General features: G+C 47.0%; 1 protein-coding gene across 1 annotated transcript in view; it reads right to left on the bottom strand.

Moving 5' to 3' along the window:
* The window catches only part of WWOX (WW domain containing oxidoreductase), a 1,106,560-nt gene extending 1,090,215 nt beyond the window's left edge, over window positions 1–16,345 (bottom strand). Inside the window, exons 1-4 of the mRNA XM_029052831.2 lie at window positions 16,038–16,345; window positions 9,033–9,097; window positions 5,879–5,936; window positions 3,743–3,921 (exon numbers count right to left, since the gene is read on the bottom strand). Of these exons, the coding sequence (XP_028908664.1) occupies window positions 3,743–3,921; window positions 5,879–5,936; window positions 9,033–9,097; window positions 16,038–16,144 (409 nt within the window). The 5' untranslated portion in view covers window positions 16,145–16,345. The remainder of the gene's footprint in view (window positions 1–3,742; window positions 3,922–5,878; window positions 5,937–9,032; window positions 9,098–16,037) is intronic.
* Between the last annotated feature and the right edge of the window lie 11,375 nt (window positions 16,346–27,720).

The following is a 27,720-nucleotide window of genomic DNA, read 5'->3' as shown; positions in this document are numbered from 1 at the left end:
GTTATATCTACTGAGTGCCTACTATATGCTGAGCACTGTACTAGCACTTGAGAGAAAAACCTACAGATAGGAGGGACAAGAGAATGGAAAGGTGGGAATAAATATGGGCTAAAACTATAATACAGGCAAATCAATGTGAAAATCTATAAATATGCAACAGACATGTACATTCTGTCATTATACCCTCCAAGGCTTCACTTAAAACCACACCATCATACACAACTTGAACTTCCCTACCTGACCTTTCTTCTGATGTACAAATCCCCGCCCTCAACACTGTAATCTCCTCTGCTCAGACCAACCCCACCCCACCCCCTGCATCTCTTTGCATCAAACAAAAACCCCCCAATCGGCTTCAAGGCTCTCCACCCATGTGCTCTCTTCCCCCTCTATTCCCTGCCCCCCACACCAATCTACTAGCTGTAACTCCCTCTCAACTCTCCTTCTCCTGTTTCCTCGCTCACACTCTTCCCTGGCTTCCCTTCCCCCTACATGAGACCACAGCTCTCCCCTATATTTAAACCTCATCTCTTCCAACAAGTTTCCCCAAGACTGATTTCCCAGAACCCTGAGCTATATCATCCCTTCAGCTATCTCTAGTGCATATGACCTCATATACACCCTTCCTTAGCACTCATGTATGTATATTTACGAAATCGTACATATGCTCGCTATATTTATTTTTGGCAGTATTGCAAATATTTTTACATTTGTCTTCTCATTAGAGTGCAAGTCCCTTATGGGCTGGGAATGTGTCACTCTTGTATTCTGTTCTTCCCAGGCACTTAGGACAGTAGATACCACACCAAGTGAGTTCCCAATAAACACTGCTATTATTATTACTCTTCTATGCAGGTGGCTCACAAATCTACCTCGTTAGCCCCACCCTCTCACCTCCTCGTCAATTTTGCATTTCCTCCTGCTACCAAAACACCTGCACATGGAAGTCAGCCAGCACTTTAGGCTCAAGATGTCTAAAACTGAATTCATTTTCCTCCCAAACCATTTTCTTTCCTGCCTTCAAAGGCCACCAATTTGGTATTATCCCTGACTCCTCATGCCCTTTAACATTCAGTTTAACACTTGTTCACCACTCATTTAACATTCAGTCTATAGCTCAATCCCATCAGTTTTTCCTCTACATTTCCCAGGTCTGCTCCTTCCTCTCCATCCAAACGCCCGGGTGCTCCTCGCATTCCAGCTTGACCACCACATCATCCTCCTCCCTTGTCTCCCTGCCTCCGGCCTCTCATCTCTCCAGTCCGAGCTTCCTCTGCTGCCCAGATCATATTTCTGCAAATGTCTCTCCACTCTTGAAACCTTCCACGGATATTCATTCCTCTCCGCATCATGCAAGGACTGCTGAGCGACGACTTTAAGGAACTCAAGCTGTCTCTCTCTCTCTCTCCTACGTATCCACGAGCCCTGCCTAGTGAAAAGAGCATGGGCCTAAGGGTCAGGAGACCCGGGTTCTAATGTTCGTAAGTGCTGAGGGGCTGAGGGTGAGATGACGATCATGGGCTTAAAGGGTATTTATTCACTTATTCGCATACTTCATTTTTCCATAGCCTTCCTATTACCAATTTCACTTCTATTTTAGGCAATTTACATCTGCCTCACTATCCATTCGATTGAAAACTCCTTGAGGAGAGTAAAGGCTTTTACTTTTATTGTTTTCCTCTCCCAAGCACCTGATAGAGTGCTCTACACAACAGAAAATGCTAACAAATACTCAAGAATGAATGAACGTATAATGATAAGGTTTTACTAAAATATGCCTTTACTTGAATAGGTCTTCTTCAGAGTTAAGAGCACTCATAACAACAATACTTGATTATGGTTTTCTTTGAAATTATAATTGCTGAATATATTTTGATAACTGCCACTGGCAAATGGAGAAACCCTGATAACTGAATAAGTAAAACTCATTACAGATCATAAAGTCAGAAATAAAAGTGAAAACTACCAAAATTTTTACATAGTTCAGTACATTTAAAAGTTTCGGTTTATGCCAGGAGCCAAATTGGGCAGTTAAATCAACGAACACCTCAGTAATGTAATTTTCCAATAGCACGTCGTTTGCCGGAATCATTTTAAGAGACGCAATCTTGTCATTCCTGTCCAAATATACAAACTCTCCATTTCTGGGGCATTCATAGTGGTGCCACGCTATTTCCATATCATTCATTCATTTATTCAATGGTATTTATTGAGCACTTACTATGTGCAGAGCACCGTACTAAGCGCATGGAATGAACAAGTCGGCAACAGATAGAGACGGTCCCTGCCGTTTGACGGGTTTACAGTCTAATCGGGGGAGATGGGCAGACAAGAACAATGGCAATAAATAGAGTCGAGGGGAAGAACATCTCGTAAAAACAATGGCAACTAAATAGAATCAAGGCGATGTACATTTCATTAACAAAATAAATAGGGTAATGAAAATATATACAGTTGAGCAGACGAGTACAGTGCTGAGGGGATGGGAAGGTAGAGGGGAAGGAGCAGAGGGAAATGGGGGGAAAAGAGGGCTAAGCTGCGGAGAGGTGAAGGGGGGGGTAGAGGGAGAAGGGGAGCTCAGTCTGGGAAGGCCTCTTGGAGGAGGTGAGTTTTAAGTAGGGTTTTGAAGAGGGGAAGAGAATCAGTTTGGCGGAGGTGAGGAGGGAGGGCATTCCAGGAACGTGGGAGGACGTGGCCCGGGGGTGGACGGCGGGATAGGCGAGACCGAGGGGCGGTGAGGAGGTGGGCGGCAGAGGAGCGGAGCGTGCGGGGTGGGCAGTAAAAAGAGAGAAGGGAGGAGAGGTAGGAAGGGGCAAGGCGATGGAGAGCCTTGAAGCCTAGAGTGAGGAGTTTTTGTTTGGAGCGGAGGTTGATAGGCAACCACTGGAGGTGTTTAAGAAGGGGAGTGACATGCCCAGATCGTTTCTGCAGGAAGATGATCCAGGCAGCGGAGTGAAGAATAGACTGGAGCGGGGAGAGACAGGAGGAAGGGAGGTCAGAGAGAAGGCTGACACAGTAGCCTGGCCGGGATATAACAGCTCGCGGGTCGCGTAACTAGTGACACTATCCGCGTAACTAGTGACACTATCCAAATGTGACCGTCAAGAAAAAAAGTTTGACTGCCCCTAAGCTAATCACAGCCTCAGGTAACACAACATTACAATTGAAGGCTGAGAGGACGGAAGCTGTCGCAGACCAAAGCCTCCTTTCTACAGTCAAGAAAGCAGGGCTCTTTTTACACAGAAGCTCTGAGAGGATCATGAGACTAAGAGGAAATTCTGGAACAGCATCAGACGCTACCAGCAGCAAGCACGTCGGCACCACGGGGAATGAATGGTCTGTGCGAGTTTGGCATAAAAGAGACGGTTAGTCCCCGCTTGGTCTTTTCAGTTACAAAAGCCCCCCTCAGGAAATCTCACCGGCACAGGTATCAAGTTCGAAAAAGGAAGACAACAAACACTGTCAATAACAACTCACAGCCCCTGAGCTCATTTTTCAGGGGAATCCAATTTCAGTTCTTTTGTGACCCTCCACACTATCACAAGCGGCAACTTTTCCGAACATCACCTTGCTTTATGAAAAAGAGGATTATTATGGTGAAAAACAGGAAATGAAAACGTTATAACTGAATGCAGTCACCAAACTATGGGATGAGCGCCAGTTTTCACTGGGTTGATATCTTTTGAAATGGAGCATTAGCTTATCACAACATAGTAAATTGAGATAGCAGATATTGACTTACCTATTCCGGAATTCGCTCCGGTGACTATAACCACTCTCCCAGAGAAATCACGACCCTGAAGAATTTCCATGGCCGTGGTGTTGCCATCATATTTCTGCCTAATTGTTCGTTTTGTGGGATTGTCTTCAACGGTAAATGCAAGTCTTGGATCCAGGTAGGTGGTTCTTTTGTTTATGTGACTGAAAAATAAAAAAGGATTTCACGCTCATCTTTAAGCCATACAACGGTGAACACCCTGAAGTTTAAAGCAAGAACTGTGAACTCTTTGTGGAAAAAAAAGATTACACATAACTAGGATCCTATTATTTAAGAAAATCTCTATTTTCATAGGCAAAATGGATTGTTCTCAAAGTCACTGGCCAGAGCTGCCCAGAACATCTAGAAGTCAGTCCATTTCCCTAACTCCACATTAGTCCTAGAAAGAGTGTCATCTAGCCATCAACCTAAAGTATTTATTGGATGCCTCTTGGGTGCAGAGCACTGTTATTAAACGCTAGGGAGACTATAACAGATTTAAAGGCATCAACCCTGCCTTCGAAGACCTCACGATCTAATGGGTTGAAGCACAATCAACAGCCATGAACTTCCTCCCATGACAGATTAACTGACTCTCTAAAAGTAACCTAGCTGGGCTTCTGAAATTTTTCTATACAAATGGCTATAAAATCAGGAATAGGGAAAGGAAAGGTAATGATATCCCTACCTTCTAGCGAAACGGCTTTGAAAGAGGAAAATTTTAGCAAGAAAAAATTTGCCAATCATATGAAAAATCTTGATATTAAAAGTAAAATTTTGAAAATGTAAAAGAATATGAATTGTGGCCCCTTACCTATTATTTTTTCCCTATAGCTAGTTCCAACTAGAAGCAGTGTGGTTAGTGGAAAGAGCAGAGGTCTGGAAGTCAGATGACCTGGGTTCTAATCCCAGCTCCACCACTCATCTGCCATGTGACCTTAAGCAAATCACTTAACATCTCTGTGCCTCAGTTACCCCATCTCTAAATTGGGGATTGAAACTGTGATCCCCACGTGGGACATGGACTGTAGTTCAAACTGATTAGCTTGTATCTCCCCAAGGCTTAGTACAGTGCCTGGCACACAGTAAGGGCTTAACAAATACTGTTTAAAAAAAAGTTTTAGCCCCAATCTAAGCAGATTTACCCCACTCAAAATGAACTAAAATAAGCAGTGCTCTGCAAAAAAAGTTCACAGTAAGTATCATTGCTTGAAGGGACTCAACCCAAGTCCTGTTTCTATTTGACAGGCCCCATTTTTGCCCAAATCCCATCTAGGCATAAAATCAACTTCTCTCTTTTAGTAATCTCTGTCTCTGGCTATCTGTTCCCTATGATTTAGGTTCTAGCCAAGGGGTTGGCAGAATACGCCCCAGGGGCTGTACCCAACCACCTACCAATTCCACCTGACCCATCACTACAGACAGTCCATGCAAAAAAATCTCAAAAACCAGCACTGCATGTGAGAATTTGAAAAGCGATTGCTCGCTTAGAGTATGTGTGTGATTTGAAGGGTTCCTTATATAATAATAAGTGCCCTGTCATTTTCAATGAGCAGTATTGGGAATACCCAATATTTTATATGCAGGGTTCTCAGTGGCTTGCTAAAATTCCTTAAATGGACCTCCAGCCCAAATAACTGCCCACCTTGGCTCTATAATCCAGAATCCCAATAATTATCCCGGACTAACCCATTCTGGTGTACCTGGTGCTTTCTCCTTTGCTATTAAAGGTAGTTCACATTATTACCATCATCATCTTCACCACCATTATCATCAGTATTGAGTGCCTACGCCTAGACAATAAAAGCAGAAGCCATAGTCCCTGCCCACAGGGAGCTTAAAAGTGTCAGAGATCTGCTTATTAGCATGGACTAGTGGAAAGAGCACAGGACAGAGTCAAGAAACCCAAATTCTAGTCCCACAACCGCCACTGGCCTGCTGTGTGTCCTGGGGTAAGTCTATGCCCCAGTCATTTGATCTGTAAAATGGGTAAAGATGATGAGCCCCAGGCAGGACACGGATCTGATCATCTTGTACCAATCTCAGCACCCGGCACCTAGTAAGTGCTTAATAAGTATACAACTACAAATAAATATCAACGCGGGATCTCCAGGAACTTACTCAATAAAAAGAATCTGTCCGTTCTCATCAGTTTCTTGCTCCCATCCATATGGCAGATCTGAAACATGAGAAAGGGTTGTAGATCTATTTGCATGAAGTCAAGAATCTCACATATCTGGACCCATGGAACAATAAAGTAAAAATATCATGAAGTGGAATCGCATTTTATTAAGTATGATCATTTTATGTATACAAATATGTGTGTGCATATATATTATATATATATAAAATATACACACACACACACACTGCTGTGGAGTTGCAGAGTCAGGTCAGGCGCTATCAACCTCATAACCATTCATTCATTCAATCGTATTTATTGGGCGCTTAAACTAACACATCCTCTTCAGCAGAAATGGAGCAAAATTCCCTGGGAGGGAGTCCAATGGTGACAGATGGACCATGGCCCTTCTCTTTAAAATCTGGGAAAGAACTAAGTGTTTTCACCAGAGCTATTAGCCTTATAAAGGTCTTCTCAAATGAATTTGAGAAGCAGCGTGGACAAGTTGGATACAGCACGGGACTGGGAGTCAAAAGGACCTGGGTTCTAATCCTGCTCTGCCACTCGTCTGCTTTGTGACCTTGGGCAAGTCACTTCACTTCTTTGGCCCTCAGTTCCCTCCTCTGTAAAATGGCGATTAAGACTGTGAGCCCTATGTGGGACAGGGTATGTCCAACCTGATTATCTTGTATCTACCCCAGCACTTAGAACAGTGCCTGACACATAGTAAGAGCTTAACAAATATCCTTTTTTTTTTTAATGGTGAGATTTCTTATTGTTGTTTTAATTTATTAAATGACCTTAGCTGGAGTTAATTCCAAGGTTAACAGGAGGGACCTGCCCAGGTTACCTGCAAGTCCACAGACTCCAAACTTCTTCCTGTTTACAGAGACTTATCAGAAATGGGGACTTGGGGGACAAGATTAGAGAATGTGCTCAATAGAAGCAGACCGGAAATCCAAGGCCTGAGGGCGGAATCATATAATGATGAAAGGGAAGGCCTGCACCAGACTTGGATAGGCTGGATAAACCTTACTTGCATTTAGTTAAGATTTAAGTCTGGAGAAGGAAAGGATGATGTTTGGCAACTGGATTTTATGCTCCTTTGGCTTTTGATCTTGATGCTCCTTAATCACAAGGTCCATTTTTGTTAAATACATCCATTCATTCGTTTACCTAATTCACAAATCTTCCTTCCATCTTGGGAAAAGTCTTTATGTCATTTTTAATAAAAGAGAAATACCCTGCACGTAGATTATTCAGGGTCTCTCCATCCTTATTACTAAATACATTATCATGAGAGGGGACAGAAAGTCCTTCCATAAAGCAGATATTTTTCAGCCACAGAGCTGAGCTAGAAAACAGGATCCCAACAATTACCCAATACCAGTTTGAAGGAAATGTTTCAAGTTGTTAAATGATAGCAGGGAAGACTTTAAAAATACAAGTGCTCTGAAAAGGGGAGTGGAAGCTTGGTAGTTCCCCATTCCCAAACCCCGGCATGGTCAGGTTGAGGAAAATCCTGGAGTGTGCAAACTAAAGTCTCCTTCACAGGCTCCTCCTCCCCCTCCCATCCTCTAACTGTTGGAGTTCCTCAAGGGTCAGTTCTTGGCCCTCTTCTGTTCTCCATTTACACTCACTCCCTCGGTGAACTCAACCACTCTCACGGCTTCAACTACCATCTCACATCTCTGCCCCTGTACTCTCCCCCTCCCTTCAGGCTCCTATCTCCTCCTGCCTCCAGGACGTCTCCACCTGGATGTCTGCCCGCCACCTAAAACTCAACATGAGCAAAACTGAGCTCCTCATCTTCCCTCCCAAGCCCGATCCTCTCCCAGACTTCCCTATCACCGTGGATGGTACAACCATCCTTCCCATCTCTCAGGCCTGCAACCTCAGTGTCATCTTTGATTCGTCTCGTTCACCCCACACATCCGATCCATTACCAAGACCTGCGGGTCTCACCTTTATAATATCGCCAAGAACCACCCAAACCTCTCCACGCTCTCCATCCTCTCCACCCAAACGGCTACCTTACTGCTACAGGCTCTCGTAATATCCCGGCTAGATTACTGTGTCAGCCTTCTCTCTGATCTCCCTTCCTCCTCTCTCTCCCCGCTCCAGTCTATTCTTCACTCCACTGCCCAGCTCATCTTCCTGCAGAAATGCTCTGGGTATGTCACTCCCCTTCTTAAATACCTCCAGTGTTTGCCTATCAACCTCCACACAAAACAAAAACTTTTCACTCTAGGCTTCAAGGCTCTCCATCACCTTGCCCCTTCCTACCTCTCCTCCCTTCTTTCTACTGTCCACCCCGCACGCTCCGCTCCTCTGCCGCCCACCTCCTCACCGTCCCTCGGTCTCGCCTATCCCACCGTCGACCCCTGGGCCACGTCCTCCCGCGGTCCTGGAATGCCCTCCCTCCTCACCTCCACCAAACTAATTCTCTTCCCCTCTTCAATCCCTTCTTAAAGCTCACCTCCTCCAAGAGGCCTTCCCAAACTGAGTTCCCCCCTTTTCCCCCTGCTCCCTCTACCACCCCTTCACCTCTCCGCAGCTAAACCCTCTTCTCCCCCCTCTCCCTCTGCTTCTCCCCCTCTCCCGTCCCATCCCCTCAGCACTGTTCTTGTCCGCTCAACTGTATATATCTTCATCACCCTATTTATTTTGTTTAATGAGATGTACATCACCCTGATTCTATTTATTTGCTATTGTTTTAATGAGATGTTCTTCCCCTTGACTCTATTTATTGCCATTGTTCTTGTCTGTCTCTCCCGATTAGACTGTAAGCCCATCAAAGGGCAGGGACTGTCCCTATCTGTTGCTGACTTGTTCATTCCAAGCGCTTAGTACAGTGCTCTGCACATAGTAAGCGCTCAATAAATACTATTGAATGAATGAATGAATAAAGTTCTGCTGGAAAGGAGAATTTTCACAGGAAAATCTCTGAGGACCAGCTGAACCATCACACACCAGTCATTTCCTAATTCCTCTCAGCCAGCAGTAGTAAATGTCATCCATCTGTGTTTCCAGAGTGATTCCCACAAAATGTCGGACTACTGCACTATTCTTTACTTACTAATCCATTCATTTCAATGTTGGACTAGTTAGTTATTTCATAAGTAGCCTAATGAACTCAAACATAACACAGACCTCCTGCTACTCGCTTTCTTTTTCCAGTTTTTGGATGCTCCCACTGGGTCTTCTCTTCGGTGTGGCTGTTAGAAAGGGAAAAATAAAAGCACAGAATGTTAGAAACAAAAATCTTATAAACATTGGCAAAGGCAGTATTATTCCTTCATGGCTTATTAACTCTATTCTCCATAATGAATCTACTTTCCAAAAGTTGCCTTAGATTTTAATCAGAGACCATTAGGGGGAGTGTTTTAAACCCAGATGACAATTTAACAGATAAGAATCTGAATTAAAAATACCATATTTACTCGCATAACTGCTGTGTAGCGACTTTGGAGGAAATATAAGATTATTTTTTGTGCCACATAAGTACAAGCAAAGGTAGTGGTACATGGGGCAGGGAGAGGGAGATGAGAAGGATGGAGATTTCTTCACTGACAAGGGTATGCTCCAGGGTAGGAAGAGAAGGGAGTGGGGTCTAATGCACTGAGTGCCTATTGTATGCAGCACCTGGGAAAATGCACTAGAAGAAACACAATCTCAAGTATCCTCTTACCTTTCTCTTCCTTCATCCCTCCTGTCCTTCTCCTGCTTCCCTTACTGCTAGACTTAATTCTCACAGAAGCTGCATGATAGCCTGAACCCGGTTTTAATGTTACAAAAATTATGCCAAAAAGTGGAGCACATAGGTAAGCGGGAACTGGTGAGAGGCGGGGCTGATAGGAAAATAAATAAAAATAATTCTATAAGCAAATGGTTTCTAATGACGGGCCTCCAAAGCGTCAGCATGGTTCCCTCGCTTGATCATGTAAGAAAGAGTGGGAATGAGAGCCTAACAACCAATAACTGACACTGGCTGTGACACTCTCCTGACTCTATCAGAGTCTCTAGAGAAGCAGCGTGGATTAGTGGAAAGAGCCCGAGCTTGAGAGTCAGAGGTCGTGGCTTCTAATTCTAGCGCCGCCACTTCTCAGCTGTGTGACTTTTGGCAAGTCACTTAACCTCTCTGTGCCTCAGTCATCTCATCTGCAAAATAGGCATTAAGACTGTGAGTCCCACCTGGGACAACCAAAAGCTAGTATGTCCCCCAGCGCTTAGAACAGTGCCTGGCACATAGTAAGCGCTTAACAAATGCCATCATCATCTATCCTCTCCTGATTCTCCTCCTATCTCGCTGAATGCTCATTCTCAGTCTCTTTTGCAGGCTCCTCTGCCTCCCACACCTTAACTGTGGGAGTCTCTCAAGGCTCAGTTCTGGGTCCCCTTCTATTCTCCATCTACACCCACTCCCTTGGAGAACTCATTTGACTCAGTACAGTGCTCGGCACACAGTAAGCACTCAATAAATATGACTGAATGAATGAATCCCATGGCTCCAACTACCATTTCTACACAGGTGATTCCCAAATCCACATCTCCAGCCCTGATCTCTCACAGTCTCGCATTCCCTCCTGCCTTCGGGACATCTTTATATGGATGTCCTGCCAACTTAACATGTCCAAAACAGAACTCCTCATAGTCCCAAGCAAACCCTGCCCTCCCTGTGATTTTCCCCATCACTGTAGACAGCGCCATATCTCACAAGCCCATAAACCTTGGCATTATCCTCGACTCCTCTCTCTCATGCAACCCACGTATCCCACTCCTCTGCATCCAAACTGCTACCACGTTAATCTAAGCACATATCCTAACCCACCTGGATTACTGCATCAGCCTCTTCCCTGACCTCCCTGTCTCCTGTCTCTCCCCACTCCAGTCCACGCTTCACTCTGCCGCCCGGATCCTTTTTCTAAAATGGTCCGGTCCACGTTTCCCCACTCCTCAACAACCTCCAGTGGTTGCCCGTCCACCTCAGCATCAAACAGAAACTCCTTACCTCAGGCTTCAAAGCAGTCAATCACCTTGCCCACGCCACCCCCTCATCTCCCCAATTTCCTACTACAACACTTTGCTCCTCTGAACACCAACCTACTCAAGGTACCTCAGTCTCATCTATCTCACTGCCAACCCCTCACCCGTGTTCTGCCTCTGGCCTGGAATGCCCTCCCTCTTCAACCCCACAGACAATCACTCTCCCCACCTTGAAAACCTTATTAAAAGCCCATCTCCTCCAAGAGACCTTTCCCAACTATGCTCTCATTTCCTCTTCTCCCGCTCCCTTCTGCATCGCACTTGGACTTGCAGCGTGGGCTCAGTGGGAAGAGCCTGGGCTTGGGAGTCAAAGGTCGTGGGTTCTAATCACGGCTTCGCCGCTTGTCAGCTGTGTGACTTCGAGCGTCATTTCACTTCTCTGGGCCTCAGTTACCTCATCTGGAAAATGGGGATGAAGACTGTGAACTGCACGTGGGACAATCTGATGACCTTGTATCTACTCCAGCGCTTAGAACAGTGCTTGGCACATAGTAAGCACTTAACAAATACCAACATTATTATTTTTTGCCTGTCTGTCTTCCCCGATTAGACTGTAAGCCCGTCAAAGGGCAGGGACTGTCTCTATCTGTTGCCGACTTGTACATTCCAAGCGCTTAGTACAGTGCTCTGCACATAGTAAGCACTCAATAAATATTATTGAATGAATGAATGAATTATTTGCACCCTTTATTCACTCCTCCCTCAGCCCCACAACACTTACATACAAATCCATAATTTACCTATTTATACTAATGTCTGTCACCCCCTTTACACTGTAAGCTCACTGTGGACAGGGAACCTATCTACCAACTCTGCTATACTGAACTCTCCCAAGCACTTAATACAGTGCTCGGCACCAAGTAAGTGCTCAGTAAATACGATCGACTGACTCACATTTTAGGCCTGAGTAAACCACAATCTTCCCCAGAGCTCAGGAATAGGAACCCGGGCAAAGTTAATGATAACAGTTCAAACCCAGGCTGCCTGGACAAGGGTGAGGTCTATGCTTTTTACTTCTCAAGAGAATGTTCTACTCTGCCCAGCAACATTATTTCTCCATCCTTATTGACTCCCGTGCCCACTGCCCTCTCCAGTTGTTCCAGATGTTTAACTCCCCTCTCAAATCAATCAAATCAGATTCACCCCAACCCCACAGCACTGAAGTACATACCTTTAAATGATATATTATAAATTAGTTATTCACATTAACATCTGTCTCACCTCTAGGCTGTAAGCATGTGATGGGCAGGGAATGGGTCTGCTGATTCTATTGTACTCTACAAGGTACAGTGCTCTGCAATATAGTAAGTGCTCAATGAATACCATTGACTGAATCGCATTTACTGCACTCTGTGTGCAGAGAATCTAAAATATAACAGAGTTGGTAGAAACACCCCCTACCCACAACGAGTTTACAGTCTACAGGGAGAAACAGACATTGATTTAATAGTTACTGAGTGCTATGTAGAGCACTGGGTTTACTCTAGTCTAATCAATCCCAGTCTCTGTTGAAGTAGCAATTTACTGTTGTCCTGACCAGGTGGGCTTGGATCACCTTTCCCCAATACTTCCCCAGAGGAACACAGCAATGGGATTCGCAATCAGCCAGAGGGTAGAATGGGGACAAGGACATTGACCCACGTGAAAATGGCTCTAAATACCTCCAGCAGATGAGGGGAAAATTTAGGAATGGCCAAGGAGTAAAGCTGGAGAGGAAAAAAGAGATGAGAAGCAGCGTGGCCTCACGGACCTGTCTGTGGTTCCTCAAGAAAACCTTGTTTTGATGTTTCACCCACATCCAAAGGCATTTACAAATAACCTGAAATAGCATGTGTATTATACATGTCACAGCATGGCGTCGTGGCTAGAGCACAGGCCTGGAAGTCAGAAGGTCACAGGTTCTAATCCTGACTCTGCCACTTGTCTGCTGTGTGACCTCGGGCAAGTCATTTCACTCCTCTGGGCCTCAATTACCTCATCTGTAAAATGGGGATGGAGACTGTGAGCCCCACGTGGGACAGGGACTGTGTCCAACCCAATTAGCTTGTATCTACTGTCTCTATCTGTTGCCGACTTGTTCATCCCAAGCGCTTAGTACAGTGCTCTGCACATAGTAAGCGCTCAATAAATACTATTGAATGAATACCCCAGCGCTTAGTACGATGTCTGGCACGCAATAAGTACTTAACAAATACCACAATTATCATTATGTCAAAGAAATCATAAAATCCTGAATGGATCACTGACCTCCCAGACAGTAGGTGAGTAGGAGGACCGGAGCCTTGTGCATGGCCTAAATTGCTCCTCTCCCTCTCACCTGCCATAGCCCTGATTCAAAGGAATGGAGCTGCAGATAAAATGGGGCCTAAGGGAGAAGGTCAAACCCTATGGCAACAAACCACCCTTATTTCCACAGGGGCATAAGCTTCTTCTGCAACCTCATAGCCCTTCCTCAATCTCCTCCCCCTGAACGGGTCAGGCAGCCAGGAGCTGGTGGGAACCACAACCCCCTTAACCCCCTCAGCCACATTTGAATTGGATGTAGAAGGAACAGAGCAGCTCAATACAAATAGTAATAATTATTATTATGGTATTTGTTAAGTGCTTACTATGTGCTTAGAACGAGCACTGTTCTAAGCACTGGGGTAGATACATGGTAATCAAGCTGTCCCACGAGGGGCTCATAGTCTTAATCTCCATTTCGCAGACGAGGTAGCTGAGGTGCAGAGAAGTGAAACTCAAGTAATGGACAGCCATCACCTTTCCCTACATCCCCCGCCAACCCTCTGAGACCCCCCACCTATCTTCTCCTTCAGCCCTTCTCCCAACTTGAGAATTCAACTTGCCTCCCCCACAACTCCCTCTCAAAGACATCCTACACCCTCTGTCACTGCTCCTTCTCACTGCTCCCCAATCCCTCTGGGACTCCCCATCACTCCAGAACTCTCCAATCCCTGTGACTCCTCCCTCAAAGATACCGTCTCTCCCCTTTCCCCCGTACATCCTCCACTCTGAAGTCCTTTCCTTCCTCCACTCAGTTTCCTCCAATCTCTCTACTCCTTTCCATCCTACTCTCAGAGGGTGGACCCTCCTCCCTGTAAATCTCTCTCCCCTCACCCAGCTCCTGCCTCGCCCGTCCACCACACCTTTACCCCTTTCCCAGACACCCTGCGCCTCTGTGCGCATTTGTGAGCCCATGTGTTCCTTGTGGCACTGTGTGTCTCTTGGGCCGCTATCTGGGATTTGTCATTATATGTCGCTCTGAACGTCTGGGGCACTACCCTTACACTGTACTCTCTCCCAAGCGCGTCGTACAGTGCTCCGCACACAGTAAGTGATCGATAAATACAATTGACTGACTGCGTGTCATGGCTATCTGGGTCCATCACTGTGAGTGCCCACATCACTGGCTGTTGCCACGCAGGCCTATGTCATCAGTGGTTACGACGTGTCACTACCACTGTCCGTCGCTCTGAACCTGGGTCACTGGCCAACGCTCTCTGCTGCTGTCTCTGCGCTACTAGGCCCATCTTTGTCAGTGCTTAAGATTGTCTCTGTAACGATAGTAATGGTTAGTTAATGAGCTGGTACAGCAGCACAAACACAAGATACTTTCCCTGACCATAAGGTGCTTACATCCTAATGACTGCAAGCTCTTTATGAGCAGGAATGTTTTGCTTCTGTGCTACTTTGCAAACTTTTTAAACCAGTGACACTTACTGAGCACCCACTGAATGCAAAGTTCTGTACCAGGTGTTTGGCAGTGTATGCCATTAGCAAGACTTACACTCTCGGCCCTCAAGGAGCCCATAACTTGCCATGTGGCTTTGTCTGCGTGTTTCTATATCCCCGTTAGGTTGTCAACTCCTCAAGGCTAGGGATTGTGTCTTTTAACTTTTATTGAACTCTTCCAAGTGAATAGTAGAGCGCCCTGCACACCGTGTTTAGTAAACACTACTGAATGAAGACGCGTCACTGTGTATTGCAGTCTCGGTGTGTTTCCGTGTCACCGTTTCACTGCCTCTGAGTATCGCTGCATGTGTCTGTGGTGCTGTGTGTGTACGCCTATGTGGCTGTTTCGCTACCCAGCATGTGTCAGTCTGTGCATCACCATTTGACACTGTTGACACACTGTCTCCATGTGTCTGCATCATTGTGACTGTATTTGGAAAGGCACATCACACACTGTGTGTGAGCACATCTGGGTCACTGTCTCTGAGCTGGTCGCACCCTTGTGAAGCACCGGATTTGGGGCTAGTAATAAATACGTAACACGCCATCTACATTTCCACTGGAACAGGAGTGGCATCTAAAGTATTCTGGATCACTTGGGAAAATATCTCCTATTGTTTTTTCCATCCTTTCGCCAGGTAAACTTCTTTATTTCAAAGAAGCTGATACTGATGCTCTCAAGTTCGTTGAAGAGGCCAAAAGGAAACCCTAGAGGGGACGACGGCTTTCTGGCATGCCTACCTCTGGCTCATTCAACGTAAGGCTTGAGGAGAAACCTATGCCTTTTCACTATTGTCAGGTCAATCCCTGACAATAGTTACTTGCATTGTCTCACCTCCACTTACTTACTTGTCTACGTTGCTGTCTACTTGCACCCACCCCAGCGCTTAGTACAGTGCCTGACATAGTAAACGCTTCACAAATACAATTATTATTATTAGGGATCGGAGAATTTGTGGAAGCAATCCTTAAAGGGTGGCCAAGGTCCCTTGGGACCTCCTGGTTGGGTTTTAAGGTCGATGAAGTTGGACCCTGTCCATTACTGTGGTTTGTTTGGTTTTGTGTTGGGTATTTGGGGGGGGGGGGGGGGAGGCTCCCGTTGGGACTGTAGGAAGAGAGAGTCTCCTCCCGATTAACTTTGGGACGCAGGGGGGAGGTGGAAGAGGAGGCTGGCCGGGATACCTGGGTTCCCCGCAGCCTTCGGAGACCTCAGGGGTGAGGAGTGCGTGGACCTGTGATAGATGCAAAGAGAAACGGGCATCTGTGGATTCGGGGGGCGGGGATTTACGGAAAGCTGGCTACCCCGGCGGGGGGGGGGGGGGGGGGGGGTTGTCCCTAGGCTCGGGGGCAGCCAGCCCGGCGCGGCGCCATGCCCCTTACTTGGCGTAGTAAACCCAGCCGTCCTTGGTGGTCCTCTCCTCCCAGCCCGGCGGCAGCTCGTCCTCGCTGTCCGTGTCGTCCAGCCCCGCGTAGCGCAAGGCTGCCATGGCGGGGTAGGAGGGGGAGGGGGAGAGAGGAAGAAGCACGGCCGGAGCCCTCCCACGCGGTCTCCCGACCTCCGCTGGCTCCGGCCGGCAGCCCGGGGACCGCCGAAAGGCTTCCGACTCGCCAACCGGATTGGCCTCTCGGCCCCCAGCGCATGCGGAGTAGAGGAGAGGCGGCGGTGGAGGGGGACGCTTTTCCTGCCTTTAGCGGCAGCTGGGGGCGAGGCCAGGAAGGGGGGCAGGGCTAAGAGAAAGGGATGCGCCTATGAGGAGGCGGGTTTCTTAGGAGGCGTGGCATTAGGGGCGTGGTTACGTTGCGGGGCGTGGTCGTGGCTAAGGGGGAGTGGCTTCGGCTCCGAAGAAGCCCCGCCCACCCCGTCTCCTTTCCTCCCTTCCCCCCCCCCCCCCCCGCCCCGGTCTGGCTGGTGGACCAGGCGGCCCATCCTATTTTCGACTCTGCCCGCCGCTCACTCGCCTAAGGCAACCAGGAGATGGTGGCCCGGGACCCCCAAAAGTGAGCTCGGGGAGTGGAGCCTCAGACTCTGGCGCAACCCCCAGGACTGCAGCCTCATCCACTTCCGTGATGCGCCAGCCAATGGGAGAGCCACCGGGCCCGTGTGCTTCCCGGGAAATGGAGTCCAAAGGGCAGTGGGGCTGGGACGGGGAAAGGGTCGAAACGACTAACGGGGGTCATCATCATGATCATCATGATGATGGCATTTGTTAAGCACTTACTATGTGCAAAGCACCGTCCTAAGCGCTGGGGGAGATACAAGGTCATCAGGTTGTCCCACGTGGAGCTCACAGTTTTAAACCCCATTTTCCAGATGAGGTCACTGAGGCCCAGAGAAGTGACTTGCCCCAAGTCACACAGCTGGCAAGCGGCGGAGTCGGGATTAGAACCCATGACCTCCGACTCCCAAGCCCGGGCTCTTTCCACTGAGCCACGCTGCTTCTTTGATCATCATCATTCATTCATTCATTCAGTAGTATTTATTGAGCGCTATGTGCAGAGCACTGTACTAAGCGTTTGGAACATACAATTCGGCAACAGATAGAGACAATCCCTGCCCAGTGACAGGCTCACAGTCTAATCGGGGGAGACAGACGGACAAAAGCAAGACAACACAATCGCGATTAATAGAATCAAGGGGATGGACAACTCATTAAAATAAATAGGGTAATAAAAATATAGACAAATGAGCACAGTGCTGAGGGGAGGGGAAGGGAGAGCGGGAGGAGCAGAGGCAAAGGGGGGATAGAGGGCTTAGCTGAGGGGAAAGGGGAGGAGCAGAAGGTGGAGGGGGAGCAGAGGAAAAAGGGGGGTGCTCAGTGTACTCGAAAAGGGAATGGAACTAAAAGGCAGTGAGGATTCGAACCCAAGGTGGTGACGCAAGCAAGGAAAAGCAACACTCAGAGACAGTGTTGGATAGATCAGAAAAGGGAGGAAGGTGACCGAGTGCCAGTTGACCTCCGGAGAGGTACAAGTGACACAACGGCCCCCCTCTCCTGTTTGGCTGTGCCTTTATTTGCAACATATAGGAGAAGTAGCCAATCACAAAAGAACTCGGACAATGTGTTTTCTTCAATGACAGAAGAGACTTCTAGCAGGCCTTATCTGTTTTGGGTAAGAAGCAATCTCCTGTCCCCCGGAATTTGGAATTTGCAGATGTGATATACATCCCACCTGAAATGGGGGACTTCCTGAGACAAAAACAGAGTCATTTAGATCAAGAGCTGCTATGCTCAGAATGCTGTTTTTAACACTCAGTCTGGGAAAGCCTCTCGGAGGAGGTGAGCTCTCAGTAGGGCTTTGAAGAGGGGAAGAGAATTAGTTTGGCGGAGGTGAGGAGGGAGGGCATTCCAGGACAGCGGGAGGACTTGGCCCAGGGGTCGACGGCGGGTTAGGCCGGAACGGTGAGGATCATCATGACGGTGCTTAAGCACTGACTGTGTGATGAACACCATGCACAGGATCGTCGGGTCAGACGCAATACCTGCCACCCTCTTTTTTCTTTTCGTAAGGTATTTGTTAAGCGCTGCATTCATTCATTCATTCAATCGTTCATTCAATCGTACGTATTGAGCGCTTACCGTGTGCAGAGCGCTGTACTAAGCGCTTGGAATGAAAAATTCGGCAACAGATAGAGACAATCCCTGCCCGACGACAGGCTCAGTGGCTCAGTGGAAAGAGCCCGGGCTTGGAAGTCAGAGGTCATGGGTTCTAATTCCGCTCCGCCGCTTGACAGCTGTGTGACTTTGGGCAAGCTACTTAACTTCTCTGTGCCTCAGTCACCTCATCTGTAAAATGGGGATTTAAACTGTGAGCCCCACGTGGGACAATCTGATCACCCTGTATCCTCCCAGTGCTTGGCACATGGTAAATGCTTAATAAATACCATCACGATTATTATTATTACAATATAACAACAGACACGTTCCATAATATGTGTCAGGCACTGTACTAAGCACTGGGATAGATACGAGATAATCATGTCCCATGTGGGGCTCACAATTTTAATCATTTTACAGAATAGGTATTCAATGCCTATTTTGCAGATGAGGAAACTGAGGCATAGAGAAGTTGAGCGATTTGCACAAGGTCACACAGCAGACAAGAGATGGAGCCAGGAGTAGAACCCAGGTCCTTCTGACTCCTGCACCCGGGTTCTGTCCACTGTCTAGACCATCCTACTTCTCTAGCTACCCTCTCTCAGTATTTATCAAGTGCTTACTATGTGCAGATCACTCTACGAGACTGTAAGCTCCTTGTGGGCAGGGATTGTGGCTGCCGACTCTGTACTGTAGTTTCCCAAGTGCAAGCAAGCTCTCAATACATACCACTAACATTGATTGATTGATTGATTGATTGACTGATTGGGTTCACATCCTAAGAGGAAGGGAGAACAGGTACTTTGCCCCCATTTTACAGATGAAGAAACTGAGGCACAGAGAAGCTAAGTGACTTGCCCAAGGTCACACAGCAGGCACGTGATGGATCTGGAATTAGAGCCCAGATCAACCTGCTTATTCACTCATCAAATCCTGTCAATTCTACCTTCACGACATCTCTAGAATCCACCCCTTCCTCTCCATCCAAATTGCTACCGTTCTGGTCCAACCATTTGCCATATCTTGCCTCACCTACCGCATCAGTCTCCTCACTGACCTCCCTGCCTTCAGTTTCTCCCTTCTCCAGTTCACACTTCACTCTGCTGCCTGTATCATTTTTCTAAAAAATCACTCTGCGTACCTCTTCCTACTCCTCAGAGATCTCCAACGGTTGCCTATCCATCTCCTTATCAAACAGAAACTCCTGCCCAGCGGCTTTAAAGCGCTCAGTCAGCTCTGTCCCTTCTATCTATCCTCACTCATCTCCCACTTCAACCCAGCCGACACACTTCACTCCTCTAACACCAACCTACTTACTTGCCTCAAACTCATTTCTCCCATTGTCGACCCCTCCCTCATGCCCTTCCTCCTGCCTGGAACTCCTTCCTTGTTCACATCACGTCACGCCACCGTCCTGTCATAGCCCCTCTGAGAAGCCTTCCCCAACGAATCTCTCACCTCCCACCCTTTTCTCCCTCTCATCTGTGCTGCCTATGCACTTGGCTCCATACCCCCTAAGCATTTATGTACATATCCTTATACTCTTATACTCTGTTGTTTCCCTATCCATAATTTTTTTAAATGTCTGTTTTCCCTACTATAAGATAATTGAGGGCTTGTAAGTACTCGATACTTGTAAGATACCTGAGGCCCAGAGATCATTTTCTACCACCTCTATTGTATTGTACTCTCCCAAGCCCTCAGTTCAGCGCTCTGCACACAGGAAGCGTTCAATAAATACCATTCGTCGATTTATTGATTGAAGGTTCTCTGACTCCCAGGCCCATGTTTTTTCCACTGGGCCATGCTGTTTCTCTGCAGTTCTTCCAGGGAATGACTGGGGAAGAACATGAACTTAGGGTGAACCGATGTACTGAAGGAAAAGGTGGGACAGAGGCAGGGCATTCAAAACATTTAATACTAGACGCTTCTCAGTCTTCTTCACTAGCTCTTCTCCCACCTCTCATCCCCTAAGTGTGGGTGTCCCACAAGGTTCTGTCCTTGGGTCCCTTACTCTGTTGGCTCTTTCACAGGGCTTCAGCTTCCACTTCTATGCAAATGACTCTCAAATGTACCTCCCTAGCAGGAGTGGGGGTAAGCCAGAAAGGTCCAGAATGGAGCACCAGAAAAACAGTGAGTATATAATAGTAATTCTAACTTTTATTAAGCACTTGCTAAGCATGAGTGGATATAAGATTAGATCAGACATCCAGAGCTGGGCTTTCAATCTAAGGATGAGGGTGAGCAACTGAACCCCTTTCTGCTCTGATGGAAGCTCCACAGAATTCCCTAGATCAGGTTGTAGCCACAGAATACATTTTTTCTGAATCTAGATGCTATTTTAGAACTGTGTTTTTACTCTAGTTAGTAGAATGATGATTTTATTCACTATTCAAAGTCACTTTTGAGAGAAATTATCTTTCGTGTCCATTAGCAAATTCAGTCTTTAAAACCCAATGGAGTCCAATATTTTCAATCTGAAAAGATCCTATAGTTCTTGCTCACAACTTTTAGCGTGTAAAGACTAGTGACTCACTTTTCTAATCATGAAAAAGACCTTTGAATAAATGCTTTGCCCACTTCTCATCATTCTTCCATCCCTAAAAATTCAAAGGCAATTTCTGCCAGAACTTATTAGAATCCTGTTCTCCTGTTTAATATCTGTTCTCACTCATACTTAGGCTCGAACCCTGGATGGGGCAAGGACTGTGTTCATTCATTCAATCATATTTATTGAGCGCTTACTTTGGGCAGAGCCCTATACTAAGAGCTTGGGTAGTACAGTTCAGCAACAAATAGGGACAATCCATGCCCATAATGGGCTCACAGTCTAGAAGGGGGGACACAGACATCAAAACAAAATAGGCATCAGTAGCATCATTATTATTATTATTAAGTGATTATTATTAAATGATGTGTGCATAAATCCTTTGGGGATGAGGGGGTGGTTCAGTATCAAGTGCCCAGAGGGAAAAGATCCACAGGGGTAGTGGTTAAGAATAAGCTGCCTATGGGCACCGAGTGGTAGTGGTATTTTTCAGAGAAGCAGCGTGGCTTAGTGGAAAGAGCCCGGGCTTGGGCTTCAGAAGTCATGGGTTCTAATCCTGGCTCCACCGCATGTCTGCTGTGTGACCTTGGGAAAGTCACTTCACTCTCTGTGCTTCACTTACCTCATCTGTAAAAAGGGGATTAAGACTGTGAGCCCCATGTGGGCCACGGACTGTGATCAACCTGAATAGCTTGCATCTACCCCAGTGCTTAGTACAGTGCCTGGGACATAGTAAGCTCTTAACGGATACCGTTTAAAAAAAAAAAAGGAGGTAGTGACTGGACCTCTCTCTCCAGATAGGGAAAATCTGAAACTGTTCTGGCTCAGATGGTTAGAGGGACAGTGAAAGTCCTAAACCGGGCCTTGCTGGACTAGGATGTCAGTCACCTGATTTTCTGTGGCTCTCCACTGTTCTCTTGGGTGTGCCTTATCTAACTACGTGCCGGCCAGCTGCTTTTGACCAAAGTGGGGCCTCTGTAATCTCTACTCTCGTTGGGAGACACTCCCCACGGCACTTATATACATACCTGCATTTTATTCATTTAGACTCATGCCTCTATCCCGCTCCTGACTGTGAGCTCGCTGTGGGCAAGGAATGTGTCTACTAACTCTGTTATACCATACTCTCCCAACCTGCCCCGTGACCAGCAGCAGCTTTGCCTGGAAAGCAAGTCCCAGATCACACTGCAGGACTGCCACTTTGCTCTGATTACAGTACTTTGCTCGTTCTGGATTGTGCACACTCAATCGAGATGCCATTTTAAGCAAATTCCTCCTTTCTTTTGATGATCGCATGCGGGAACACGTGGTAAACTTTACCCAGTGAAATTCCTCATCTGATGATTCCTCCACCTTTTGTTGATGGTATGCAGGAATCCTTTCTCTGAGAGATTTTCGTTTTGATGCTAGAATACTTGAATCTTCCCTTGGACAGTTCCAGAGATGACCAGATGGTCCTCCTCAGACTGTCGCGGGTTCAGTGTGGATATCTGGCTGCAATTATTCTGCGGTGGGCACATCCTGTGCTCAGTGACCCCTGGACCACTGGTAACAGTGAATATTAGTTCTTAAAAGATGAAGAAATTCATTCGAAACCAAGTTGTTATAAATACTTCAACACCCAATTTGAACATGATTATTTGGAACAACAAACCGGGTGATGGTGAAAGTTCCACAGAAGTCCAGAGCAGAGTCTGCAGGCCTGGATCACCTCCACAATCTGCCTCCTTCACTCTTCGACATGAAGAGCGCTGCAGGCAGAAATTTAGGTGTCAGGCCAACTTCATCCACTTCAGCTTTAACTCTGCCTGCTCCTCTGCCCAGCAAAATGATTTCTCCAACCTTTATGACACCCGTGCCCATCCCTTTCGCCCCTTGTTCCAGATATTTAGACTGTGAGCCCGTCTTTGGGCAGGGATTGTCTCTATCTGTTGCCGAATGGTACATTCCAAGTGCTTAGTACAGTGCTGTGCACATACTAAGCGCTCAATAAATACTATTGAATGAATATTTAACTCTCTCCTCAAACCCCCTTCCCTCCAAATCTTCCATCTCTTTCTGCTGATAACATAGCCACCCACTTTTTTGAGAAAATTAACACTATTGGGTATGATCACTCTAAAATCTCCCTTGCCTCTCCCCAATCCTTCCCCTTTCCTCAACTCTCCCATATTTCCCAGTAGTATCTCTAGAAGAGATCTGCCTTCTCTCAAAATCAACCCCCTCCACCTGCACATCTCACCCCATTTCTTTGCACCTTATTAAAAAACCCTCCCTGGACCGCACGGCTCCCTCCAGTTATCACCCTATCACTCTCCTACCATTCCTGGGAGAAGCAGTATGGCTTAGTGGAAAGAGCCCGGGCTTAGGAGTCAGAGGTCGAGGGTTCTAATCCCAGCACTACCACTTGTCAGCTGTGTGACCTTGGGCAAGTCACTTAACTTCTCTGTGCCTCAGTTACCTCATCTGTAAAATGGGGATGAAGACTGTGAGCCCAACGAGGGACAACCTGATTACCTTGTATCTACCCCAGCGGTTAGAACAGTGCTTAGCACATAGTAAGCGCATAACAAATACCAACATTATTACATTATCATTATTATTATCATTCCTCACCAAACTCCTTGAGCGAATTGTCTACATCCACTTTCTCAAGTTCCTCTCCTCCAAATTTCTCCTTGACCCCCTCCAGCCTGGCTTCCGTCCCCTTCACTCCACAGAAACTGTCCTCTCAAAGGTCACTAATGATCTCCTTCTTGCCAAATCCAGCAGCCTCTATTCAAACCGAATCCTCCTCAACCACTCAGCTGTCCTTAACACTGTCGACCACCCCTTTTTCCTGGAAATGTTACCCATCCTCAGTTTCACTGACACTGTCCTCTCCTGGTTCTCCTAACTGCCTGACTGCTCATTCTCAATCTCTTTCATGGGCTCCTCCTCTGCCTCCCACCCCCTAACTGTGGGGCTCCCTCAAGGTTCAATTCTGGGTCCCCTCTATTCTCCCTATACCCCTAATCCTTTGGAGTACTCATTCACTCCCATGGCTTCAACTACTACCTCGTTGCAGATGGTACTTAAATCTACATCTCCAGCCCTGATCTCTCTCCCTCTCTGCAGTCCCACGTTTCCTCTTGCCTTCACTACATCTCTATTTAGATGTCTTCCTGTCACTAAAACTAATCATGTCCAAAACAGAGCTCCCTATCTTCCCATCCAAATCCTCTCCTCCTCCTCCTGACTGTCCCATCACTGTAGATGGCACCACCATCCTTCCTGTCTCACAAGCTTGTAACTTTAGCTGTATCCTTGACTCCTTTCTCTCACTCAACCCTCATATTCGATCCACCACTAGATCTTGTTGGTTGGACCTTCACAACATGGCTACAATCCATGCCTTCCCCTGAAGGAGATTTGCTTTCAATAAAGCTTTGAAAGGGATGAGAGTAATTGCCAGGTATGAGGAGGGAGGGTGTTCCAGGCCAGAGGCAGGATGTGGGCAAGAAGTCGGCGGTGAGATAGAGAAGATCGTAGTACAGTGAGAAGGTTAGTATTAGAGGAGCAGAGTCTGCAGGCTGGGGTTATAGTAGGAGAGCAGCGAGATAAGGTAGCTCTCACCCTCGCTACCCTCTGCCCATCCAAACTGCTACCACATAAATCCAATGACTTATCCTACCCCTCCTGGATTACTGCATCAGCCTCCTCGCTGACCTCCCAGCCTCGGTCGCTCCCCACTCCAGTCCATACTTCACTCTGCTGACCTGATCATTTTTCTATAAAAACGTTCAGTCCACATTTCCCCTCTCCTCAAGAACCTCCAGTGGTTGCCTTTCTTCTCCGCATCAGATGTGAACTCCTCACCATTGGCTTTAAAGCACTCATCACCTTGACTCCTCCTACCTCACCTCTCTGCTCTCCTACTGCAGCCTGCAGACTTTGCTCCTCTAATACTAACCTTCTCACTGTACCACGATCTTGTCTATCTCACTGCTGACTTCTTGCCCACATCCTGCCTCTGGCCTGGAATGCCCTCCCTCCTCACATCTGACAATTACTCTCCTCCCTTTCAAAGTCTTACTGAAAGCAAATCTCCTCCAAGAGGCCTTCCCTGAGCCCTCCTTTCCTCTTCTCCTTCTCCCTTCTGCGTTGCCCTGACTTGCTCCCTTTGTTCTTACCCGTTCCCAGCTCCACAGCACTATGTACATATCTGTAATTCATTTATCTGTATTAATGTCTGTCTCCCCCTCTAGATTGTAAACTCGTTGTGGACAGGGAATGTGTCCGCTATATTATTTTAGTGCATTCTCCCAAGCACTCTGTACAGAGCTCTGCACACAATAAGACTGAAATAAATATGATTGATGGATTGACTAAGAGATGAGGAAGCAATAAGCTGGGAGTAGAGGTTATTGTGTCAGGTTCTGTACACATCTTGCCTGATTTCTCCAGAGATATGGTAACTAAAAAAACCTTGTGGAAACTTAGGTGAGCTATTGAGGGGATCCTTCTGCTTAGTAGGGTACTATATATGCATATAGCTGTCAATCAATCGTATATTTTAAGTGCTTTTCTGTGTGCAGAGCATTGTACGAAGCGCTTGGGAGAGTACACTATAACAGAGTTGATTGACACATTCCATGCCCACAAAGAGGACAGTGGAGAGACAGACAGACAGTAATATAAAGTAATGAATTACAGATCTATCCGAATTACAGATCTGTCCATTAGTGCTGTGGGGCTGAGGTGGAGGAGAGTGAATGAAGGGAGCAAATCAGGGTGACGCAGAAGGGAGTGGGAGAAGAGGAAATGAGGGCTTAGCCAGAGAAGGGCTCTGGGAGGAGATATGCTGTTACTGAGGTTTTCAAGGTGGGAAGAGTGACCGTCTGTCAGAAATGAAGAGGGAGGACGTCCCAGTTTAGAGGCAGGACGTGGGTGAGAGGTCGGCAGCGCGATAGACGAGATGGAGGGACAGTGAGGTTGTCATTAGAGGAGTGAAGTGTGCGGGCTGGGTCGTAGTAGGAAAGCAGAGAGGTAAGGTAGGAAGGGGCAAGGTGAGTGGGGCTTTAAGGAAGATTGTATGGAGTTTCAGTTTAACGTGGAGGTGAATGGACAACCACTGGAGGTTCTTGAGGAGTGGGGAAACGTGGACTGAACGTTTTTGTAGAAAATTGATCCAGGCAGCAGAGCGAAATATGGACTTGAGTGGGGACAGACAGGAGGCAGGGAGGTCAGCAAAGAAGATGATGCAGTAATCAAGGTGGGATAGGATGAGTGCTTAGTTTAAAGTGGTATCTGTTTGGATGGAGAGGAAAGGGTGAATTTTAATGATGTCGTAAAGGTTGAACCAACAGGATTTGGTGACCGATTGAATATGTGGGTCGAATAAGAGAGATGAGTCGAGGATAATGCTGAGATTATTGGCTTGTGGTGACAGAGAGGATGGTGGTGCTGTCTACAGTGATGGTAAAGTCGGGGGAGACAGGGTTTGGGTGGGAAGCTAAGGAATTCCATTAAGTTTGAGGTGTCATCGGGACCCTGGGCGGGAGCGGAGGGAACGTCAATAGAGGGAGGATTTTCATCGTCTTCCTTTTAGTCAATCAGTCAGTCAATCACATTTATCTAGTGCTTACTGTGTGCAGAGCACTGTACTAAGAGCTTGGGAGAGGACAATAGAACAATCTAACGGACATATTCCCTGTCTATTGGATCCATAGTGCCAGTCACATTGGATACAAAAAAGGTGTGTATCGTGTCACGTGTAACGTTTGTAACACCTGGTGGCGTTCTCTCTTCTGCCTCCTTTGTCTCTCAGGGCCCAGTTGAAGAAGAGCAGAAACACCTTTAGGAATCAGGTTTCACACATTCATTTTTATTATGTTAAACATTGAGCATGGCGACTCGCGTCGGATCTTGACATAGGCATTATACCTTGCCGGAGCGCACTTTGAAAATACAATGTGAAACAAGAACGAAGAAACTGTGCTATAAACAGTTTTGATGAAGACAGGCTGAATATATTGATAAATTCAGGAAGGAACAATGAAAAATTGAGCATTTTTTAAAGTACGGTTTTATGCATGTAAGATCTAATCCAGCAGAAGGTCTATTCGTTTAGATCCTGCAAAACAACTAGAAGGTTTCCCCTATCTGTGGAAAAAATAAGAAAAAAACACTCGTTCATCTTCAAACAAAACTCTAACCTTAAAAATAAAATGACCACATTCGAACTGCTTTTTATCCACGCAACAATTCTGGCAGATCTTACTAGGCCTGATTCTCTCAGTCTAGTCACTGTGTGGAGGAGCGTCAGTTGCCATAAAGGGTCAGCAGTAATAGTTACTCATTAAGAGCCTACTGTGTACTAAGCTCTTAGTAGGTGACTGATGGAGATGTCGTCCCGGGCCTCCAAGGGGCTGACACGCTAAGACGATCAGAACTAGCAGATCAATCTAAAAGCCCCTGAGGATGTTCACAGCCTCCTACCATCTCCCCGATACCCCTACTCACCCGCTCTCCTGCGGCACGGATAACCTGTACTTCATGAGTAACCCCAGAGGGAGCACGAGACGGGACAGGAAAGGAGTAGGGTGGGGCTACCTTGGTGATTCGGCTGGAGTTCGCTCTCCCCGGTTCCCCACCGTGGGCTGCTCAAAGGAGCCGGCCTCCCGGGACAAACGAGTCATTCTTTGGGCAGAGCCAGGCGGTGCTGGGGGCAGCCAGGAAGGGAGGGAGGTGATAGTAGATAGTAAGAGAAGCAGAGTGGCTCAATGGAAAGAGCACGGGCTTTGGAGTCAGAGGTCATGGGTTCGAATCCCCGCTCTGCCACTTGTCAGCTGTGTGACTGTGGGCAAGTCACTTAACTTCTCTGGGCCTCAGTTACCTCATCTGGAAAATGGGGATTAAGACTGTGAGCCCCATGTGG

Source organism: Ornithorhynchus anatinus, chromosome X2 (assembly GCF_004115215.2).
Source record: "Ornithorhynchus anatinus isolate Pmale09 chromosome X2, mOrnAna1.pri.v4, whole genome shotgun sequence".
NCBI classification, from domain to species: domain Eukaryota; kingdom Metazoa; phylum Chordata; class Mammalia; order Monotremata; family Ornithorhynchidae; genus Ornithorhynchus; species Ornithorhynchus anatinus.
The sequence above is the reverse complement of the archived record's forward strand: the minus strand, read 5'-3'. Positions and strand labels throughout refer to the sequence as shown.